The sequence below is a fragment of the Alligator sinensis genome, unplaced genomic scaffold, assembly GCF_000455745.1.
Source record: "Alligator sinensis unplaced genomic scaffold, ASM45574v1 scaffold299_1, whole genome shotgun sequence".
In the NCBI taxonomy this organism is placed as follows: domain Eukaryota; kingdom Metazoa; phylum Chordata; order Crocodylia; family Alligatoridae; genus Alligator; species Alligator sinensis.
In genome coordinates this window covers 1,024,708-1,048,906 of record NW_005841981.1, presented here as the reverse complement: position 1 = coordinate 1,048,906, position 24,199 = coordinate 1,024,708, and the positions used below count along the sequence as shown (strand labels likewise).

General features: G+C 37.5%; 1 protein-coding gene across 1 annotated transcript in view; it reads right to left on the bottom strand.

Moving 5' to 3' along the window:
• Positions 1-23,907, bottom strand: part of LOC102380489 (ubiquitin-conjugating enzyme E2 E2) — a 334,617-nt gene extending 310,710 nt beyond the window's left edge. The window contains exons 1-3 of the mRNA XM_006021185.3: positions 23,756-23,907; positions 20,348-20,536; positions 13,002-13,052 (exon numbers count right to left, since the gene is read on the bottom strand). Of these exons, the coding sequence (XP_006021247.1) occupies positions 13,002-13,052; positions 20,348-20,523 (227 nt within the window). The 5' untranslated portion in view covers positions 20,524-20,536; positions 23,756-23,907. The remainder of the gene's footprint in view (positions 1-13,001; positions 13,053-20,347; positions 20,537-23,755) is intronic.
• Between the last annotated feature and the right edge of the window lie 292 nt (positions 23,908-24,199).

The following is a 24,199-nucleotide window of genomic DNA, read 5'->3' as shown; positions in this document are numbered from 1 at the left end:
ACGATATACTGTTTTAATGGTAAAAATGTGGTCCTGGGAATAAAGTACTTTTTACAATGAATGTGTAAAGCAATACAAAATAACCAAAAATGAATTTGCTAATCCTAGCATGAATTATAAGAGTCGTTAATAGGTCAGTGAGGTTCTCTTAAAGTGCGAGAAGGAAGTAATGTACAATGCAACAACAAAACCGCTAAAAGCAGCCACTAGTTTGTGCTGACATTAAAAGGAACTTAAGTTTAAATTTTAAATCTGTGGGTCCACACTGGGAGAACCACATTCTATGTAGCAGGGAAGGTTCAGCATGTTAATATTATTGCAGTGTACATGAATGATAAGTATACACAGTGATGATGAGTTCCCTTTCAAGTACAATGAATAAATAGAAGAAAAAAAATAATTTTGGCCATCTATTTACCATAGTATTTAGAAGAACTTCATACTTTCTGAATAACAATTATCTTCCTCAGCTAAGCGGAGCATAGGATTGGCAAACTGTGCTTCACTTCTCAAAGTGACAATTAACCTTGATATCAGTCTGAAAAGTGTTCTGTACTGGCAGCAGTATAAAACCATCATTATCATCTAAATCATAAAAATTCCACTGAAGTTGAGATGGGGTGTCATCCCTCAGCTATTTGTATTTTAATAAGGAGCAAAGAAGGTTGTTACAGAACATCTTAAATACAGCATTATACAACTATTGTGTTATAGTCTTGTGTGGCAGTACACATATCCGACTACCTGGATATCCGACTACATGTATGGTACAGTTGTACCATACATGTACAAAAACACTGAAAAGTATTTGCATGTTATTATATCTATAACGGGAGAGAGAGAGAGACGCTTTTCAGTGTTTTTGCTATATATGTTAGTTCAGTATTTCCCAGGGAACTCTGTAATACAATAGATCACAGCATTCAAGTCCCAGATTCCAACTTGATTGACAGTGCAATGTTTTTAAATGAAAATGCGATTTTCACGTTGATCACATCTCTTCACGACAGCTGTATCCATAAAATTAGACCTGTTTCTCTACCTCTGTACTACTCACGACTATCTGATTTTGTTGCTTGAATACTGGAGTTTTCAATTCAGCACCTTGAAGTTTGGTTTACAATGTACTAAAAAACAGGGTTAAGAAAGTTGCACTAAATATGTACTGTTTAAATTTCATAGAATATAGCTGATTTTTCTTCTTAAAAAAATAGGCAAGCAGACAGGCCAGGAAAGAAAAATTGAGCCATCTTCTCTAAAAATTTCCCATCTTCAAACCTGCAATGACAAGTGACTGCGAAAATGTTTACAACCATTCTGATACAGTGTTTCATTTTTGTAAAATGAGCATCTTGTGTCAGTGTTTTACTGTTTCTGCTGTTATGAACAGGACATTCCTGTGAATAAGATGTGGCAATGAAGGAAGCACTCCTTTAGAAATATGCTCGCAAAGTGACAGGTCTTTTTTTATTTGCAACAAAACAAAAATAAATGAGACAAAGTAATTATGTTATTCAGAGCTAGCTACTTCCTTTGAGCCAGGGACCCTACATTAGTGCTCCAAGACAGGGAGAAAGAACATATAAGAACCTGCTTTTTCCATACAGGGGCCATAAATAAGGTAGCTTGAGAACATAACTGTTGCTCTGTGCTGGCATCAAGGATTGCTGTAGTCTCTAAATAAGAGGCAGAGGGAGCCATGGCCAACTTCTAAAGCAAAGAGAGGAAGTATCATACCTGAAACAACAGTACACACTGCTCTTTTCCTGGTATAGTGCACACTCAAAGAGCAATTCTGAATAAATGAATCAGAATTCCTTCTGACAGCTTCTGCTGGAGGAAGATGCTCCTGAAACATTCTAGCATCAGTTGGTACTAAAACTTTAAGTAATACTTAAAGGTTAGCTGTCATTCACTTTACTCTGTTCATTGTAATAAGCTCACTGGGAGTAGCCATGTGTTCAACATAGACATCAGGCTTTGAAAATACTAATGCCTGTCAATTTTAGTTTGATCAATTCAAAATTTATAGGACCAAAATCAGACCTAATTAACTCTAGTAATTCAAGTGTTTCCCTGGCAACATTTAACAAATGCTACACACCATTACAAATTTTCAAGTTAATACATTAACACAGTGATGCCACCCTGCAGACTAAAACTGTGTTAAGACAACAGCGAGGCAAGTGCATTGTAATACTGCTAGGGGGGCTATAATTATAAACCACATACTGTTTTCCTTAAAATATGAACAGACAATAAGGCACAGTTAAAGCATATAACCTTAACTGTAACCTTAACTTTAACTCATATAACCTTAACTGTGCCCTCTAATGTCACATTTATAAATTTGTTATTATGTAGCTAATGCCTAGAAGGACCAAAACCAGAAAGGCACCCAAACTTCCTTTGGAATCAGAGACCGAAATCAATGGGAGTTTCAGGTGCCAATATTTTTGGGATCTGACCCTAACGATTGTTATAGTGATTCACATTATCTGAGTAAGCAGTCCTGCACATCCAGCCAGACACATTTATCCAAATACTCCCATGCATGAACCAAAACTTTCTGATTTATATATAAAGTTCTATAACAGTGTTATGATAGGAAAGTGTTGAGTTTGACAGGGTTGACAGTGTTTCCAAATGATAAACCTGTCTGAATTTCTCTTAAAAGGATAACTCTGATTTTGATTTGATGGCATTTGTTTAAAAAAAAAATTTTTTTTTTAAAAAATCACTACAGTACTTCGAATTGCTCCAATGGAAAGTATAGTCAAGCTGTCTGAAGCCACTACCAGAAGAAACCAGTCTCCATTTTGACAGATAGCAGTCTGAAAGAAAATAGCTCCTACTGAAAATTAGAGAAGGCAAATATTTTGAAAGAAGGCAACCCTCTGACATTTTTTACTAAAGAACATTCTTCATCCTCCGCTAATAAATGGAAAAAGTGACCACTGCTCCTTAAATATGTATATGAAAGGACCCTACCTATTATGGTAGTTCCATTCAAGAGCTGCCTCTGAAAATTTGCAGAAAAGACAAGGTATAAACTGAAATTACCCAGAACCAAGAATTGATGGCAAATTCTGAATTACTTTAAGGATCTATAAAAATTAACTTAAATACAGAAATGGATTTACTTGTGAAATCAAATATGTATTTGATACTCAAAGAACAAGTGATGTAATTTTTACTGTTCATGCATAGAAGTAGCTAGATTCCCCAATGTGAAGAGCAAGACTTCTTAATCTTATCTATGGAGCCATGATCCAGACCTCAATAATATATACAGTATTAAAGGTCAAATAGTGGAAAGGAAACAAGTTATCACTCCTCTGGAGCCCTCACTAGTCACAGTACGCATTTCAAGTTAATAGTGCATCTGTACATGACAGATATTCAATGATGCATTTCCACATAGATTTCTACCCTGCCCACCCATGCCACACACATTAAAAACAGAAACAATTAACTCACTACTTTTAATGTTAATCAGAGGAAACTTCAAGTTTCTGGCATAAATTTCTTTGACTACAGTATAAGGAATAAGTATATAATGCCATGCTACACAAACATGAGCTGCCATATGTGCTGCACTGCTAAGCATGGTTTCTATTAAGCCAATACACAGCAACTGGACCCTTGCCAAGCAACATGGAAGTGTTTAAAAACCCTGCTTAATCCAATTCCACAGCTTTGAAACAAAAATAAATTCAAGTGCTGCAAGAACTGTTAAAGTGAAAAATTAAAAGCATGTAAACAAGTGAAAAAAACAAATTGTCAGAGTAAGTGAAAACAAAGATTATTTCAAGTTGATCTCTTAATTGTAATTAGCAACATTTGGCATGTGTTATGATATGATTCAAAGCTGAAGTCAGTTAGATACCCCAAAAAGCTTTCAGCAAACTGTATATGTGTAACTGCAGAATAAGTTTTATTGCATACAAAAATGCATAAGGAACGTGACAAAATTGGATTCATGTCATTTCCAAGATGCTGTATATCTTTATTAGTTTATGAAGCTTTGTAAACTGCTCATAAACCCAGAATTTTCACATATGAATCCACAATGTTAAAAGTATTCTGACCTGTTGTGACCGAGTTCTTTGCAACAGAAGAACTGCACTATTCTATTTCTGTAGTCCTATACATACACATTTTAAAAAGAGTAAAAACTAAAATAGCATTTTCTGAGGGGTGTCTTGAGTCTATCAAGGGGTGCCTGAAGTCTAGAAAAGGCTGAGAACCACTGCTGCAAACAACCCTTTACCAAGTTCCCCTCCAAACCTTATCCCCCCCAAAAGTTTTATATACTTTTATTTCAAATTTCATCTCTTGGATGGTAAGTTTTTTGTTTGGGTTTTTTTTTAAAGATGTGGGAATGACCAGATAACCATTTTTAAGTTAAAAACGGTTATCTAGTTTCTTTAAATTAAGGAAATATCTTAAGTTTCCTAATGACTCCACAGAAAGCCACCAAGTTTGTTTTGTTTGCCCTGCTAGCAAGTACTGACTGTTTATTTAACATATTTATTTCAGGGTTTTTCTTAGAAGGGATGTAATGAGTGAACGACAGATGAAACAGAAAAAGCATAACATGCAATCTACAAGCAGGAAGACAGGAGTACATATAGAAGGCACTGGAAATCCAGGGATAGAGCACTTGGTGAGAAAAAAAAAAAAATCTTCCGAAATTCTTAGCCAGAAAGCAAAGGGAAAGTAGACTGCCTTGTCTGAGATTAAACAAAGACAACATATTTTTATTTAATGTCTTACTGGACCCAGATGGCAATGGGTCACACATCAGGACTACCTGCTTTATTTGGCACATTTCCATCCCCTTTATTTCAAGAAATGTCTGCTATCTCTTCTCCATTGCCAGGGGAAACAGGTACTCTTTTTGAGCCCCCATTACTCTTTTCCATAGTAGCAACTGATTTCTTTACTTCTTTTAAACCTGCAGCGAGTCTGTGGGCTGGATCGGATCACACCAGAGCCAGAGCACAGGGCTGGCCTAGCAATGTCATCCATATGCAGCATGCTGCCTGTGCTGGCCCCATGTCGTGTGCAGCATGGCATGGATCAGCCTGACCGTGGGACTTGTGTTGCCTGTGGCTGCCTGGACCCAGCACCACAGGCACTGCTGGCAGTCCAGGGGACCAGCACAGGACATTTGCTACATGTAGCATTAGACTGGCCCTACTTATTAGCTCTGGGGCCAGCCTGGATTGGCCCTATGACCATCTGTACGAAGTGGAACCAGCATGCAGGGCCAGATCAGCAGGGCACAGCAAGCAGCACATGCCCTCCCATGTCAGGCCCCTGTACCACATGTAGCGTGCCCTGGTCCCACTCCAGGGCTTATGCTACCTGCCTGCAGGATGGACCCAGCTGTAACACCAGGTTCAGCTTCATGCCACAGGCAGCATAAGTCCCGAAGTGGGGCCTGCGCATACTGCATGCAGCACATGGGCTGGACCTGGTATCATGTGCAGCATAGGGGGTCAGCACACAGTGTGCGCTACATGCTGCGCCCTGCCAGACCAACCCCAAGCGCTGGCTCTGGCACAGCTCAACCTGGACTAACCCTGGAGCTAGCATGCAAGTGCAGGAACCACACGCAGCACATGCACAGGTCTAATGCAGGAGTCGCATGCAGCATGTGCCCTGGACTGACCTCATGCTATGCGCCATGTTAGGTTCAACCCATGCCCCACACAAGCTTCTGCATGTTGTATCATACAACAGGTTGTACAACACCCCCATTTTCAACAGTCAGATTAAACACAAAAGAACAGTATGCCATCAAGACAGAGCATATTTAATATTTACACTAAAAATAAACAAAGGTATTTGAAGAAAAATTGTTTAAACCTATTAACCATTACTTTGCACTGCAGCTAAATGCTTTATACCTTAAAGCAGTAGTCCCCAATGAAGTTTGTGGCCACAGGAAGTTTTGCTTTCCAGACCTGCATTTTCAGCTCAACAGGGAGAGCGAAGCATGTTGCTGCCTGCAGTACATTACTTTCTCAGTTTTATTCAGAGTCCCATGAAGATGCCTTTATATTAGGGCAATGCTGTCATAGACTGTTTAAAACTAAAATGAAAACAAAACAAAACAACACAACCACACACACACCAGCTAAAGGTATTAAAGAGAATACATTTAGTAACTAATTTGACACTTCTTACCCAAGATACTTTAAAGTAATAAGCCTGAGCTAACAGCCAGTTATAAAACGAGGCTAACTTAAATGATGAAGTGTACTCTACCTACTATTGTAGGATATAATCCCACTGTGATTATTTATTTTATAGGATTCTAGGATAGATACGTTCTGCTACTTTTTAAAAACAGCAGCATAGAGGAAACAGGAGGGGGGAAGCATTAGTAATGTGAAATTAAATAGTTTTATCACTCTTTACCTTATGATTAAATAACCATATTTAAATCCATGATGCAAGGCAGACATTGAAAAAAATACCCCATCAACTTGAGGGTGCTGTGCCTTAATATGGCCCTGATTAGATGTTGCTGATTGCAATACATCCTTAAAGGCCTGGCTAAAAGAAATTATACATAATCTTCTGAGTTGTACTTTCTTCAAGAAAAACTGGCTACATAGCAGGGTAAGCCTATCTAGACAGAAGGTAGGGTGGAATATAGAGAGGGAACCCACCTCTCCCAGATAGATCCACAAAGCACAAAGCCATGAAGCTATTCTGGTAAATGTATTAATTTAAGAATAAAAAAGTTATTTTAGTCTTCTTTGAATCAAAGCAGATTTTCTTACTCGGTCTAGTTTTCATCTTCCATACACACCAGCACCACTAATAATAGATAATTTCATACCTACAGCAGTTCCCCTTTATACTATAAGTCAACTTATCAAAATTCTTAATATCACCTTTCTTTTAAATAAAAATATAGACCAATCTTTAGGAAAAGAAAGGATTTCCTGCTATATACTCAAACTGCTATATAAAGCTGTAGGGAACTCAGTGGTTTCTGGTTTGTAACTATCTGAAGGAATCAAGATGGAGCAAATGACATAATACTATTAAATCCACTCAGTAAGTACACACCCAGCGAAGTGTGAGGGTATCTTGCTGGACCAGCAAAATTAGGCCATTTGGGGTTGAATAAAGCTCATATGAACAAGGAACCACACCTCACACTAATGAACATTAGAATAATGTGATACCTCTCTACTTACATGCAAAAGAGGACAGAGAACTCTATACCCTCTAGCCCTGTCTTCCCATGTGTTCCAGAGCACTTCCTTATGGTAATGGGTAAAGCACATTGGCTGCTGACAGACTAGAAAAAAAAACACCAAACAAACAAACAAACAAACAAATCAATGCTTTAACGGAAGAGGCAGCACAATAGTTCTACCAGCTTCAGTGTCTATGTAGATCATGCAGTTCAGCAGGGCTTTTTGGTGCTCTTATCTAAAGCTGATTCAATCAGCTATTAGATAAAAGAAACAAAAAAGCCCCAATGAAGCAACAGATATATACAGACCTTGGGCAAGCCAGGTCAAACTAATGCGATGCCCCTTTTGGTTATGCAGTCAGCTCAGCACAGGGACACGCTGAGTTCGAAGTAAAGCACAGGGTTGGGGTGGGGGGTGTATGTCTAAGCAGTCATTATGTCCTCTCCTCCAGTTATACACAACCTGTTAGCACTCCAGAGCATCCTGCCCTACATAGGTGCTCAGTTTCCCTTTCCCCTGGCTTCAGATGGAGGTCACTGGCCTCTTGCCCTATACCTGTATTCCACCCCAGTTCTAAGAGACAATAATTAAATAAAAAATGCCAGCTGAAGTAACTTAAAAGCTGATTTCTAGAAAGAAGTATCTGCCCCCTTATGTTATAATACGATACACAGCTCTGGAATTAGGTATCTAATCTTAGGTACCTAATTGATGTTTATTTCCTTATGTTGGCACTAGCAGACAAGCCCAAAAGTAAGAGCACCAGAACACATACTTGTTCTCCCTCACCTTTCTGCCCATGTAGAGGCTCTTCCATCTTATTTTGCACCTCTCCAACATAAAGAAGCCTTCAGCTACCAATTATTTTTCCAGAGGGTTGTTTGGCAGGTGGCTGGTTCCTGCACCTGAAATACTGGGACACAATCCATCTGCTGATTTTGTTTTCTCATAAAAAAGGGGATTCAAGAATCAATGCAGCACCACAACAATGGTTTAAAAAGGGTTATAACCAAATTATTTTGAAGCAAGAGGCAGTCAGTTTATTCAGTAAATTGAATAATATTTTAAAAACTGTTTACCCATTAAAATAACAACCACAATTGCTGTTGGGAATTAAAAAAAAAAAATAGGAAAGGATAAAAGTAAAATGTGGAGGCATGGTGGCAGCACCAGTACTACAGAACATCATAAGAGGACTCGGTAGGATGAAGAAAGACATGGGACTGATAGGATAGTAAAATTCTGAAGAGTAGTTTCAAATAATGGTCTCCACAGACAGCTGCCTAGTCAATTTGTGCTGGCTCTCCTCTTTATTTCCAGCTGCTATATTCACACTGAAAGAAGCTAAAAATACATTAAATACTTTCCTAATAATATTTTTTTCTACATAAGCAATTGCTGTCATTGCCATACACGTATCAGTTGCCAGTGGGAGGAAAGGTGGTTTAAGTTACTGAGAATGGGAGGGGTATATTCTACACAACACACTGGTTTTTACTAAGATGGGATATAAAATGCAGACAAGTTTGAAGAGTATTTAAGTTCCCAAAAGTGCATAAATTAAGTTATATTTTAGATTTTTAATCTTAAATATGAAGTATACAAAGTTGGAATAGGAAGCCTGCTTAGATTGTTTCAAGATTTACTATATCCAATATTTCCAGCAATTAAGACATTTTGCTAATCTGAAAAACCAACCCCCCCGAATAATACCACAAAGGTGAAAATCTCTATAATTTAGTTATTTTTTCCCAAAAGTCTTTACTGGAATCCTAGAAAACGAAATACTTTTAAAATATGAAGACCTATATTTCCTGTTTTCTTCCTGCAGGTCTTTTCTCAATATTAATGCATGCTCTATATAAAGATCAAGGAGAGAGAGAATGCAGGCCAAAAAACAAACAAAACAAAACACCAAAAATTTTCAGTTCTTGCTACTGGCAGTGAAATACACCAGACATACATCTTCATGACACACAGTCCTCTGACGATAGCAGTGATTATACTTTTTCCGCCTAACTTGGCTTCTGTTACTACTGTGACCTACAATATATTGTTCACACATGCACACAGGGCATGATTCACAACACAGTGGGAGTCTATTGGCCTGAACTAGATCCCATTGCTTATAAAATACACTAATTCCTAGTAAAGCAGGCAACTTAGACTTGATACAATAGTATACCTACTTTTACAACCAAGTATATCAGAATATTTAGGATAGCCGAAATCCATGGTTTATTCATCTGACATGTATATTCACAAAGGTTATTTTTACTTGCATCTCACCAGCACAACTTTCTGACATCGAAACAAGTTTTGCCTAAAGACTGGTGAATAAGGCACCAACCGTATACCAAAAACTCAAATAATACTTTTTAATTAAGTTTGCATACAAGTAGTTAAACAACACAAAAAACCATAACATTTTCAAGACTACATTTCCAAAATTCAGAGGCCCTGACATTTCCCATATTGTAATATTTCAGTTTTGAGAGCAATTTTCTGTATTCCTTTGGAATTAAAGCTATGTTAAATCTCTAACTTATTTAAGTCACAAATCTATATGCCCAAAACTACCAGGTGTCTCGGTTTTTAGAAAAAAAAAGTTTCAAATTACAAAGAAGTGATAGGTTGCCAATTACAAGGGGGCATAAGTGGGTCACACTCACCCACCTTCCTTATTAAGGCCAGTCAGCACAGGGTCCAAGGTTTCCAGATGTTTTTTTTTTGGTTTTTTGTTTGTTTTTTTTTACATGGGACAACCTTTCTCCCCCCATGGTAAAAGAAAAACAGCAAACCAAGCACACGTGCAAACACAAACAACTAAACCACCAACCCTAAGGTTTGGAAAAAAAGAGACTTCAAGGTTTAGAAGGAGCGCGACAGGCTTTGTGCTTCTCCCTAAGCACAACCACCTCCTCTCTTCTTTCCTGTGCTCCCTGCTCCTGAAGCTCTGAACTCCCCCTCTAGCTCTACCTTAATTTCCTGATCAACTCTTGCAGCTGTTCCCAGCTGGGTAGACTCTGAACTGCTTGCTACCTGCAGCTGTTTCTCACACTGAACACCTCCTTACATTATGTGTCAGCAAAGTATATGGTCACCTTGTTTTGGAAAAACCAGCATATTTTCTTTGTGAAGAATAAGTATTGTACAAGTTCAAATAACTACAGATTTGTAAGTAACAAAGAAGTGACCTTAGTCTCAGTTTTAACTCTTAAAGGAGATGTTATATCCTAGGATGCAGCTAAGGGATACTACTGTATTAGATGCACAGGGTTTTTTCTGGTTAAGATAAGCCCAAAGTCCTTCTCTTTTGTGGTTAAAGGCTCTGGAGAATCTTCTGCCTCATGATTCCACCAAGTCTTCGCTAGATTGTAATTTGGGCACGTTTCCCTACTTATTACATACCTAGCTAGATAGCCTATTTGAACTCTACCATTTTACTCCACAATCAGACACAAATGCAGCTATGGAAGTGAACCATCCACATTACCTATAAACCTGTGACGTCTTGTATATATAAATCCCAGCTAGGGGGAGGGAAAACAACAGAAAACCAAAACAAAACAATGAATTATCTCGAGGGGGACTGGGACTGAGCCCAAAATTAGTATAAGTTATTTGTGTTTGAAAAAAGCACCCACTTGTATCGAAAAAGAAACTGTATTGTTTGTTTATATAAAAATAAAACGCATTCCACAAAACCAAGCTGACTCTCTGTAAAAGAGTATTCAGGCTAATAAATTGTAATACAGTACCTATCTTTCTTCCCTATATTGAGAAATCATGCCTGGCTGGTATATTTATTTTGTAATGTGCAACTATAATAGAAAATAAATGAGGTTTAAAAAAGCACACTGCATAGACTATGTCAACATAGCATAAAAGTAAATGAAGTGACTCCTTATAGATTATTTGCTCATAGTAAAATTACTAATGGTTATCCATCAAGATCATGCCATGTAATAATTCTGTACCTTAAAGGAGGCACATTCAGTTAAGTATAATTTATTCATTATATATCTTGCAAGGCACTTCATTGCTACCTTATCATGTCAGAATAATTCAGAGAACAATAAATCTCCAGGTCAGACCTTTTTTTTTTTTTTTTTTTTTTTTATTAATACAAGTGGGTTAAAACAAGTTTCTACTATGCCCACTAGTAACCAGTTTACACTTTCTATAAGAAAAAGAGCAAATAGAAGTTCCTAGTGTATTAAAATGATTCCTTCTGTTATAAAGGGGCAGGAATTCAGATAAAAACAAATGATGATGCTCTGAAGAGCTGTAAGATTTTTAGACTCAGTTCAAAGAGTTCTTGAGGTATGTATTCTTCTACAGACTAGAGTTTTATATTCATCTCAGAAAATCAATCTACTAATAGGCATCAACGCCTAAGTAAAGATCTGCCATTTGAAACAGCTTTTATGTGATTGAATACTCACACACAGTCATAAGTATGACAGAACAGCTTAGCTATTAAAACGTTTTATCTAGCAAGGAGCTGTTCATCCTAATTGACTGAAATACTCTTTGAACACTATTATTGCAAGGCCACGTCACCATTTAGTGTTCTAGTTTGTAGTTACCCAAGTTACATCCTGAAACCCAGCACAAAACATTATTAAAATGTTTTCTCTCACACACACACACACACACACACACGCACGCACATGCACACTTCTGTTAAGAGACCAGAACAATAAAGCTATCATTTTCATTACCAGTTGTTTAGTAGATCTGATACTGAAGTGTACTGGAATTCATTACAAAAAAAAAAATAAAAAAAATCAGCTATTTCTGTCAGTCGGTCCTTCATTTTACTTCACTATACAATGAATCCTATGAACCACGTGCAACACTTGATATCAGCTGGCAGAACTGGGTGGGAGCTATTCATCTGCATTCAGCCTGACCTCCTATTGTGAAAGGTCTATTTCAGGGCCTCCTTTAAGTACTGCTGCACAACGCTGGCATAATACCAACAACGACCGTATGTCAAGTTGACAGATTAGAATTTTGAAACAGCCATCTGAAAACTCTTGCCTGAACCTGAACTTCAGCGTAGCAGGGTTCTTTTTCCTTATGTCATTACTCTTTTCAAAGCAAGTTTAACACACCATAAGTAAACATAACTGACAGAAAAGCAAAGCACTAAGTCATAAAAAGAATTTTTGATAACAGACTCCACTTCATTAAGTTTCCTCTGAATGTCATAACTGATGGCCAGAAATAAAAATCACAGTAAACCCAAAGCCAACAACATTTGTACTTTTCACATTTTTCTTTTTCCAATAAGCTAGCAATTAGCAATCAAAAAGGAGCCAAAAGCACTAGCAAAAATGCCACCGGAAGAAGCAGCAGCATTCAAAAGGCTAAGTCTATTCCAACCACACATCTAGTCTAATAAAAGACAACACCCACAATCAGTCCAATAAAATACATCACCCACAAAAATCCTCACTTGGAATATATATATAATTCCAGAATCATAAACAAAATGCTACTGATCTCACTTTTTCTATGTTGACAGATTTCATTTTTTATCCTGAATGTCTCAACATATCTAACATTTCATTGCTTTATTTTTAGCTAACCTATCCTTACTCACCATCCTTGTAAATTATTTTATATTAAAACATTGTAGACAAACAGCAGTATCTACCACTCTATGCTGATATCACAAAACTGAATGAGCTGCTGAAATGTACCTCTGGCCTCCTATGTCATTTCAAGAAATATTCCAAATTAATAAAATCCATGTCAACTTACCTACAGTTTGGAGGAGGGTCTAATGTAATTTCTGCAAGTTCTTTCTGAATTCTTAAAAGAAAAAGAAACAGAAGTTATATGGACAGTACTTTTCTCTTAATGCATTTCCTCCAACTTTATGAAAAATTTCTACTGAAGTCAGTATTAAGAAATATACCTAATTCTCATCTATAATGGAAATTTGATGCAATAAGGTTTCATGAAGCTACCTGAAGTATTTGACAAGTAAGACTCCAATGTCCCTTTAAAAAGAAATGTAGTAATAATTTTTAAAAAGCACAGTGAATTAAGGAGAAATGCACTAATTTCAGCATGGATGGACATGGCCCTTAATATAGTTGAAAACAACCAAATGTTGATAACATTTTGTGGCGCGCACATTCACTCCAGCAAGACCTTATTAAACACCATCATCAATAATATTTTGTCAAAATGGACAGTGCATATATAAGTCTCACATAAAAAACCTTATATCACATTTCCTATGGAAGTACAAGAGATATTGTCTTTCTGACCAAGAGTGTAGAAAAATATAGACTCTAAAAAAATAAATAAATAAATAAAGAAGCCTATATTTTAGGAGATTAAACCCCTCCAAGGAAATCTATTGAACATCATCTCTTCACACTGGAGGAGGTGGAAATCGGATTATCTGTTCAGGTGCTTAATTTTGAATTTGGGAGCCTAGTTTTTAGGAAATTGTGCATTAGGGGGCAATCAGCAGTCGTTCAACTGGCAAGACCTCCCAACCTGCATGTATGTTAAGACTTCCATGGATTAAGGCAGGGATCAGCAACCTACAGCCCACAAACTGTATCCAACCCATGAATTAGCAGGCTGGTTCTGGCCTGCAGCAGCTCAGGAAATCTGCAGCATGCTCCAGCCATAGCAACAGAGGTGTCCTCATAGTGCTACTGCCTGCCACATTCATTTGATTCTCCCTGCTCCCCAGGGTCCTAGCATCTGGCCCTGTTCTATTTACTGCATTTACTCAAATCCAAGATGAGGTCTGTCTGTCTGTCTGGTCACCCACCCCCTGCAGTTGCAGGGGGAAGGGGGAAGAGAGGGGAAAAATTATGATTTTAAGACATGCTTCTGCTAATTAGAGTCCATACACAGAAAATTATGAACACATTTGTAATTTTCCATGTACAGAGTACAATTCAAAGTTGTCTTAAATTCAGATAAAATACAGCATTTCCTTCACAGCATCTGCTGATTGCAGGGGAGTGCGGCCCACAGTGAGGATTGGGCTGCAAGTGCCCTGGGGTGGCAAATGTTTGTCAACCCCTGGACTAAGGAGTTCTAGGAGATCTGAAACCCTTTGGTCATGTCCTAGAACCTCTGCAGTATGGCAGTAAAAATGCTTTGCATCTTAAGTTGAACTTGGCCCAAACAACCTCCAACCCTCCAATGAAGTTTAAAATATGTCCTGTTAGCTGAAAAAAAATTCCTGGAGTTTGTCAGGGAATGATTCCATAAATAGAACCCATCAGCCACGCCCCCTGTAAACCCATGACCTCCCAAATGTGGGAGTTCAGGTGCCAGCAGGCAGTTTTCTGAAGGACCGAGGAAAGGACAAAATATTCAGCACTGCCTCAATAGCCTTTTTTCAAAGATTTGGGTGAAGGAGCAGGTTTTTATTCCTCTCTATTAAGAGAGGAAAACAGAATGATAACACAGCCAAAATTCCTGAAACAGATGCTAAAGTCAAGCCTGACCTAAGGTACATACGTATTTTGTTAAAAAGCAGCTACCACCTACTCAGCACATAAGTAAATAGAAGGAACTGATTTATCAAGGTAAACACTTAGAATATTAGAGGATTTAACATAAAAATGAGCAGCTGACTAATTCTCAACATAATATTAAGATACAAACACAAACTTAAACATTTAAGTCTCAAAATACTACCAACATTTCCCCTATTCTATTACGAATAATGGATTTGTTTGCTGTGCATGACCTAAGAACATAGATGACCTGGCCAATAACAAGATCCTACCTACTTTATCTGTCATATTTGCAAGTAACTTGCTCACATAATATATACTTTTATGGTTGGGAGAAATATTAGAAGATACTCATATTGAAAGAGGGGGGGAGGGAGAGGGAGGAAGAAATAAGTTCCCAGATGATGATTCTGTTTACTGGAGAATGTAAACACTTGTAAAGAAATATAACTGTGGTTAAGTTAGAAAACTTAGAAGAAATAATTCTACTTGCCTGGTATTTATATATGAAAAAAAAATCTTTATAGAGATTTTAAATTTATTTTATCCCCATCTGATTTTTCAGAAGAACTTATGAATAATAAGACTGAAGTGGTTAAACATACCACATTTTAAAAGAATATTCTCTAGACATATTCCCTCTCCCCCACTTTGTTTTAAAGAGCATTAACAGTTTACACTTGTATTAAGAGGAGTGAGAGGCTCCCGTCCCACTGCAACTCACGAGACCAGGTTCTGGAGCAGAGAGAGGAAGGGAAAAGACTATATGCCAATAAACTAAATGTTGACACTTCCATTTTTCTTATATGTATGCTTCCTTTCCCATAAATATTTGAAAACCCAAAAACCCAGACTGGAGAATGTTTAGTTCATGCATTCTAGGACAACAGGCAAACCCTACTTCATATTTCATCTTTTCATACACTGAATGAATAGAAAATTGAACTACGAATGGTTTACTTCATGGCTGAGTTTTTTAAAAAAAGAGATGCACTTATAAAAGCCAAGGATTTTTTTTAAAGATACAAGACAGTTGTTTGGCTTTCCAATTATTCATTCTGGTTTGCCAAGTATAGCACTTCTTGCTGCATTCCTTTAAAATAATATTCAAGTATAGTTTCAAGCTGTCCCAACTGAGGATTATAGATTGCTCCTTTCTCTAGTGTTGAATTCCAGACAAGAAATTCATGGGATAGGTAATGCTGAAATACTTTAAATGTCTTTCCAGGAACAAAAGACCATGTAACTCAATTACTTTAATTCACAATTCAACACAAATAAAACCAGCAGATTTAAGACAAAAAAAAAAAACCCAACAAAAAAACAGCATGTCTTAAAATTCATAAGCTCAAGAACAGAGAGCCCAAATATATTTATTTGTTGAGCTGCTAGGTTAGCCAAGAATGGTTACACTTCTCTCAATCCAAAGGTCAGCCTAAGATTTGCTACTTAAGAGGTAACAAGAAGCCTGCTGTTTTCAAGGACAGCAATTCAATTCCATGTCTGAACTGTAAATGTGATATGCAGCAAGTTTCTCAGTCTTGACATGTTAGGTAAGAAAGGTTGCTATTTAAGGTGATGCCCTCTGAGTGAAGAAAACTGAAGGAATAGCACACTCTATGATATATAGTGTAAGCTATTACACCTGTGTAGCAAGTAATCCTAAAAGCATTCATACTGAGGGACCCTGAAGTATGAAAGATTGCAATAGTCTGCTTTTCTGATGTTGTCTAAATAAGTCCTGCTACTGACGCTAATACAAGAAACCCTGTATTTTAAGGCAAGAATAAAATATATATATATATATCAGACCTTATTTACTGCTCGACATTCTAACTAAAGAAACGCAAGAGGGCTTACAACACAATTCTATTCTGTCCTGGCTCTTGGATCACACCAATCATCACGATACCTTAGTATCTTAAATGCCCTACCAAATGATCCATGTATCCCAAACTTGTCACTTTGCTAAAACCACACCCAAGGAAAAACACTTCAAAATGGAGGTGAGGTGTTCAACCAAAGAAAAGAAAACAATACTCCAAGCCAAACACAGAATTCTTAGTTTAAGAAACTCAATCTATTGGGATAAAGATGCTCTATGATTCTAACAGTTGCAATCTTCCAAAATGTAATAAAAGCAACACCAGGAAATCCAAAACTAAGGATAAACAAAAGGGCCTCAAACATCCTTCATAAGCAAGTTACTGTAGAGAACATTAACTCACAGAAGTAGCACCTTAATAAGAATACACGTCAGTGAAAAAATTGGCCCATGTTATACACCAGTGCATTCCTTTTTAACTTAATCAAAATTAACATTGCTGGAAAAATACCTTTAAGATCTAATGTATAAGAATATACCCACACCTAAAAAGTTAAAAGCAAATACGCTCGTTATAATTTTATGCCGAGATAAATACTCAATGCATCTTAACCACTGCATAAGGACTTACTCAGACTACGCATGAAACCCATCTATGCTCACAGAGGTCCCGATACTGAAAGTGCTGTGATATTAGCAGCCCCAAAATTGGCTAGTTCTGTTATTTTCAAAAATTTCTAATTGTCACCATCAGGGCTGCTATTAAAAGCTGTGAAAACCAGAGAAGAAAAACTACCTATCTTCCATTAGAAGCTCTTTGACATCTGCTTCCCCATCACCACATCTGATAGTGTTAGTTACGAAGTAGACAGTTCTGTTAGCACACAGTTAACCATAGCATAAATTTTAGTTATAAAGTACAGTAGGGCTGAAAAGTCATACAAATTAAATGGTTTATACACTTAACAACAGGAAGATGATTAGAGTTTGTTACAATATAAACTATAGGCAACAAATTGGGACTGGCATTGTGTTAAGTCAAGCGAGTTATGCACTTATTCAGTGCACATTAATGAAGTACGCTGTAATACACTGTTACATGGAGACAGATTGGAGTAGGGACAATACAAATTCTAATCTGAGATTGGAAGCCAATGTTACTAGGTGAAATTCTGCATTTGTTACACAAGCATAAGATTTTGGAGTATATGCAAGAGCACATTAATTTGCGAATACTGGCTTCTACAAACACCTGTGCAGTCCTCCTTCATCATAAACTCAAAACCTAGTTCTTGTTTTTGGAGAGATTAACATTCCAATTAAGTGACTAAAATCAAATTCTGCAACTCTTATTCATGAAGCTGTTCCCAGTAATTTGGAAGAGGAAACACCCTTTTAGGTGTTTACCTTGATGCAATCTATCACAGGCAAGGATACCTCACTTGCATGTAATTTCTTGGTTTTTGCCCTCAGTGATTCTTACAAGGTGAAAAATGTAACAGAATCAGTTAAAGTAGAATTTCTCTTTTCTATTCTTAAGAGTGTCCAGCTGATTATTATAAATATTACAAACAATAATAATAAAACCTATCAAAATAAAGACTTCCATGTGAAATGGGCAGCCCAAATAATTTTCTTTAATGGTATTACAAGCCAGTGGCAAGTGGTTTGGGATAGTAATGTGGAAACAACTTCAATTACAGTAACTCTTCAATTACCAGCACTAGAAAGAATTCCTAAAGAAGCCCCATGTTGCAGCTATATTAAATTATATTTAAAAATATATATATAGCTGCAATAACTAGCAAAACTCAGAAACTAAATGCTCAATTTTGGAAATTCATAATTGTATACATTTCTCAATATCTGTCTGCATGTGAAGCTACTGCTTTAGAATCTGGCTAGTAAACCCATCAGTGTCATAGATTATCAAGTGGCATAATTAATTTCAATGGAAACCATAAGGAGATTGGCTTAACCCTTTTAAAAGTTTAATCAATTGTATATCTGCTAAATATACAATGGTGAAAGATCTAAGCTTTGAAGGTACACAACTAAGATTAATAGCTCGATTTCCAACACACTATTAATTTTTCAATATGTTAGCACCCACAGGCCCCAAGAGGATTGTGGTGCCATCCTGCTAGACATTGCATTGTTAGGAATGCACAAATTTCTTTCTAAAAAGTCTGCAAGTGCTGATCCTGGAAATCCCTGGTGTAGGTGTAATGATAAGAGAAAGAAGGACAAAGTCAGAAGCAGTTGTGGTTATAGGCACAGCTTGATGGCTACAATTCAGAGTTGTTCTTCTCCATTTAGTTCCAAAAATAACTGCCAAAAATAGCTATCCGTAGTGATCCTCTGCCAGCTGACAACACCTAGGCATCATAGGACCATAGGAAAGAGACCTCTTGAAGTCATTTAGTCCAGCCCTCACTAAACCACACCAGTCAAGTGCCTGTTGAACCTGCCCTTAAAAATTTCCAGGGATAAAGATTCCACATCCTCTCCCGGCAGCCTGTTCCAGTGCTTAACCACCTTCATAATCAGAAAGTTCTTCCTAATCTCCAACCTAAATTTCTTCTGCTGCAGTTTGGTTATCTCTTGTTAGCACTACTGTAGAAGCCAACTCTCAAGAGGTATTTGATGAGAAAACAAACAAACAAACAAACAAACAAACAAACATTGACTCCACAGACTAGGTAATTAATTGTGTTTGTTGATAAATGAAGATACATGTAAGCAAAGAATATAAATAAGGTTGGCATCATTAGCAGAACAGAGAGGCAAGGAGGATAGACAGATCTACAGCTATATACTGTAAAATCTAGATAAGATGCATGCATGTGTCAAAATATATAAGCACATTAATATTTACAGTCTGATGCTACATGCCATAACTAAAGTGAACACCTACTGAATGCAATGGAGCCCTGAACCTCCCCTCCTTTGTAGTACGTGGAATTCCATTAATTTCATGGCTCCTAAATTATATTGTTATAAATTAGTGTAGAATCAGGCCCTGAAAGTTTTGCTAAGAAGTATGCAGGATTGTGGGTTTTTTTAATGTATTTTATTTGGGTGCCTTTAATAGGGTTTGAGTGTTGCTGCCTAGATTAACACTGATGTGTGCTGGTAAAGCAACACTTTAATGCAAGTTCTCTGCATGCACAGTCCAAGCATGCCAATCCTCATCATCTAGTGATTGATGTGGCAGCATAGAATCACTTAAATAGCTATTCTCCAAATTTACCTTTCCTCAGGAGGGGGGGGTGGCGGCAGAGGGAAGAGAGGGAAATGAGTATTAAAGCAGGTCTCAGTTTTAAGTAATGAAACCAAGATGCATTTGTTGTTCACTCTAACCTTTCTGACTTGACCATCTGGGACAAGGAAATGCAGTACTTTACAGCGATAAGTATTACAGTAGCCTCCTAGCATGCTGAGTTACTGAACTGTCTGAAATGTTTATGGTTAATTAACTGTAAGTTACGCTGACAAGTTTCAACATCACACACACACACACACACACACTTTATATGGCTACAAAACCATCTGAGTTTTACTAGCAATAAAAGAATGTCAGCTTTTATCATGCAAGCTACTATTAAAACCATGTGAAAGAACCAGTCTGTCAAAAAAGAATAAGGGTCTTATTATTGTGACCACACTCAGAAAACTGAAGTATAAACATAATCATGATGTAATAAATATTAAGAAAATGAATGACAACATTACATCAATGACCATCTAAAAAGGAGCAGCAGCAGCAGCAGCAAAGAACAGGGTACCTTTTAGCACTAGTTGACAGCTTAGCAGCTGTTTTGCTGGATATCTTGCCTTCCTTTTTCTTGGGTTGAACCTGCTCCCTTTCCTGTTCCTGTTGAACACCTTCACGCTGATCTCCATCAGAGCTGCCTCCACTAGTGCTTGGACTATCATCAACTCTCTGCCCCTCAGCAGACATCTTAGACTCTGGGCTTTAAAAAAAAAAACAACACACACACACACAAAAAACACCTTTTTAATTTTTATGGGGGGGAGGGGAGGAACACCACACACACATCCTAGAAAAGGCTTTTCTAAATATCTGATAGCACACTACTGATTTTTTTAAAGTATTCCCAAAGTAAGAATATTATGTTTTTATTCTTTTCTATAGTACGTTTGTGTTTCTCATAGTCCTCAAATAATCTAGTACTAAAAAAAAAAAAGAAATCTAACCTTTGATATATATACAGTAATTCAGGAGTCAGTCACTTTACATCAAATACAAAATTTGCATAAAAATAGAACACATTCTTTTTTATTAATGTTTAACATTTTTAAAAGGACATACAGCCGATTTTACTTAAGTGGAGAATAAAATGAGTCAATATGATTAGCCACTGTTAATAAGAAGGATAGGCTCAAAGGAGTGGCAAAGGGATTGAGTCTTGCATCACTAGAATACTGGTTCAAGTCTGACACAGCATGTTAAAAACTGGCAGCTATTACTTTCTTAAAGACTATACGTTAGCCCATGTGAAATAAATCTGTGGACTCAGTCCAACTAGGCAGACTTCCATTTTAATCTGGACAAAATCCACATCTTAGTTTGTGCTTTTAACAGACACCTTAGGAGAACAGCAAGGCATTGAAAGTGAACTGTTTTCCTTTTCTAGAGATGGTATTTCTAAGCTAGGGGTTAAGCATATTGGTGGAATTAACGTAAGGGAATTTGTGTGCTGAAGCCTGTCCTTTGAGCACAGGACTGACTCATCATCATATAAAACTGTCAAAGAACAATAAGCATTTAGAAATCTAATTTTATTATATTTGATATATTTCATGTATCCAGTTCTCACAGTATTTCCACACTTCTTTTGATAGTGAGCTATTTCCATTTCTTTCTTCACTTTCATCAATGGAACTTAAAATACCAACAGTTGAAGAAAAATAAAGCACAACCGTTAGAGCTGTCATCCCTTTCAAAGCTGTCATTAGTGAGGGCTGCGCCTCATCCCTTCTAGGAGATTGCCAGCTGTAGTGGCAAAAAGATTTAGATGAGTTTTTTAAAAATCTGAACCACCATTGGAAAGCTTTTTTACCTCCCAGTTTATAATATAAATTGTACCAAAATGACATGACCATGTTCTTCTATATTTATTATTATTCTTCCTTTTTTAAAAACTACCTTTGTTGCAGACAAGGCCAAATTTTTAGGCCACGGATATTGTAACTTTATCCTTTTAAACTACATAAAGAGATCATGCACTTATTACAGAAAAATACGTCTCAATTATTTTATGCTGCCATTGTCCCCCAAAGGAGAGAGAAAGGATTTCAGGCTCTTTGACAGACAATGTAAGAATCGCACAATAGTCTGCACATACAACTCACAAGAACTTTATGGAAAGCTCCTAACTAAACATTAATGTACCACTGTAATAAAAGCCTGGCATCTCCCACACAGGTATGGAAAGAGAGGACAGAGAAAGAAAAAGGAACACTGTTTGGATTATAGGGAGAAAAAACATTTAAAAAAAGAAGATTAATGCTTCTTGTATAAAAAAGAATTTACTCCTACTATTCAGTTAGGAGCCTTATCAAAATCAAAAACGGTCAAAGAACACCTACTTTGGAGACCATTATTTAAGCAATGAGGGGCCAATTTTGTATGTCATTATTCATGGGATTAAATCCAACTGACTTTAGTATGAATGAAATCTCTGCGTAATTTACAAGATTATATATCAAAGTAACAGGAACTTTGGAGGGATAGGATGGTTCAAGAACCTTTAAAGGGAGTAAGATACTGAGAGGTAGTGATGAAGAATGCTAGAAGAGATTACCCTAATTTATCATCCGCTACTTGGTTTTGATTATGAAAACTAGTACCCAAAACAGCCTTGGTGGTGCATTTGAGAATGTAAAGCAAGGCAGTATTTTATTGCTGGAAGTTAAGAATGAGCAATTCTTCTGAGAAAACAACTTTTCCCTACATCAGAGACATAATAATGTCTTTTATGTAATTCACAATTTAACACAGGTTAATCTTTAGGTATTTACATCCCAGTTGTCAAATCTTAAGGGAAAGAAACAGAAGATTTAGAGATAATAAAACACAAAGCAGCTGTATGCTGACAGTTTCAAGACTGTTAGTTATTAAAGGCACATTTTGACTTTGTAGCCATATGTACTATTTTACTTTATTTTCAGATGGAGGTAGAATATAATACAATTTTTTCTTAAAGCATCTGGGATAGCCTTTATTTAGACACTGATCTTTCATTAAGACACCTAATTGTAAAGAGAGGGCATTCTCCATACAATGTACCCATTCTGCATAAATGGTGGCCGAGAAGTCAGCAATGTGTTTAATAAAGACTCTTTATACCTAATGCCTCCTGTGAACGATTCTGCTATCAAACGTCTGTATTCACTTTGTAAGTTCAAGTTACTACCCAACAGATAAACACTGTAACAGTAGCCCAAAGCATATAATTACTGTAAGTGGTAATGCCAGCTTTTACAACAAGGAAATATTTAAATCTCTCATTTGACATCTGGATATTTTCTCACCTCTCTTCCCCCGCCCCCTTCTACACAGACACAAATATTTAAATAAAAAAAGTGACGTTAAGAGGTTGGAAGTTAAATTTAACCATGAGAAGGAGGTTTAAAAGGGTTGGTGGAGTCAAACTTTTGAAACATGGGTACAACTACGAAAAAACAAACAGCAAGACAACAGGTTCAGGGGAACAACAACAGGGGGATGGTGTGGTGGGGAAACATTTCAGCGAAGAAAAAAAAAAAAGGAGAGAGATTCTTGTGTAAGTAAGGTGTAAGTATTAACAAACACATCCTTATGCCATACAAACACACAGAGGTCTTGAAGCCACCTATTCCAAAATCTGCCCCAAGCAGTAACAAACTCCAAAACAACCCCCCACTGCGTACCACCATGTCCGCACTGGATTCCCTATTTCCCATCCAGAAAGGGGAACCTCATGCTCCCCTCGTGTCAAAAGAAGGGGGTGGAGAAGATAAAAAAGATGAAGGTAAGAAGAGACCTGGCGCCAAACTCCCTCGACAAAATTTAAGTGACAAAGCGCCCAAAAGCAAACACTTCTTCCATTTCTAAACGCCGTGTCCTTTCAAACAGACAAAAATAAAGTAAAATAAAATAAAATGAAATAAGCCCCCACCGCCATCACCAAGGGTAAGAAGAGATCCTGGCAACATGCTGCTGGGTCCCAGGGGCATGTGATGATGTCTGTCTAAAGCGGCCTTAATTTCCTATAAGCAAAGATAAATGGAACATTTCTGCCGGGTCCACGAGCAGCCGCCGCCGCCTCACTTCATCTTCATTAGAAACCGTAAAGGGCAAAAAAAGATCAAAACATTACGGAGGAGAGAGAGGACCGGGAGGAGACCGGGGTCGAGCCCGCCAGGCCGGGGGCTGCGGGAGGGACAAACCCTCCGGTGTTGATGCGGCTCGGGACTGACACCAACCCCCGGGGGGGGGCAAGGACACGGACAAGGGGGGACACACACGGGGGGTGGGGACGGACACACACACGAACGCACGCACCGTCAGAGAGGACACGGACACCCACGTGCAGGGGGGGGACCCCCCACATAGCGTCCCCGCGCGAGAT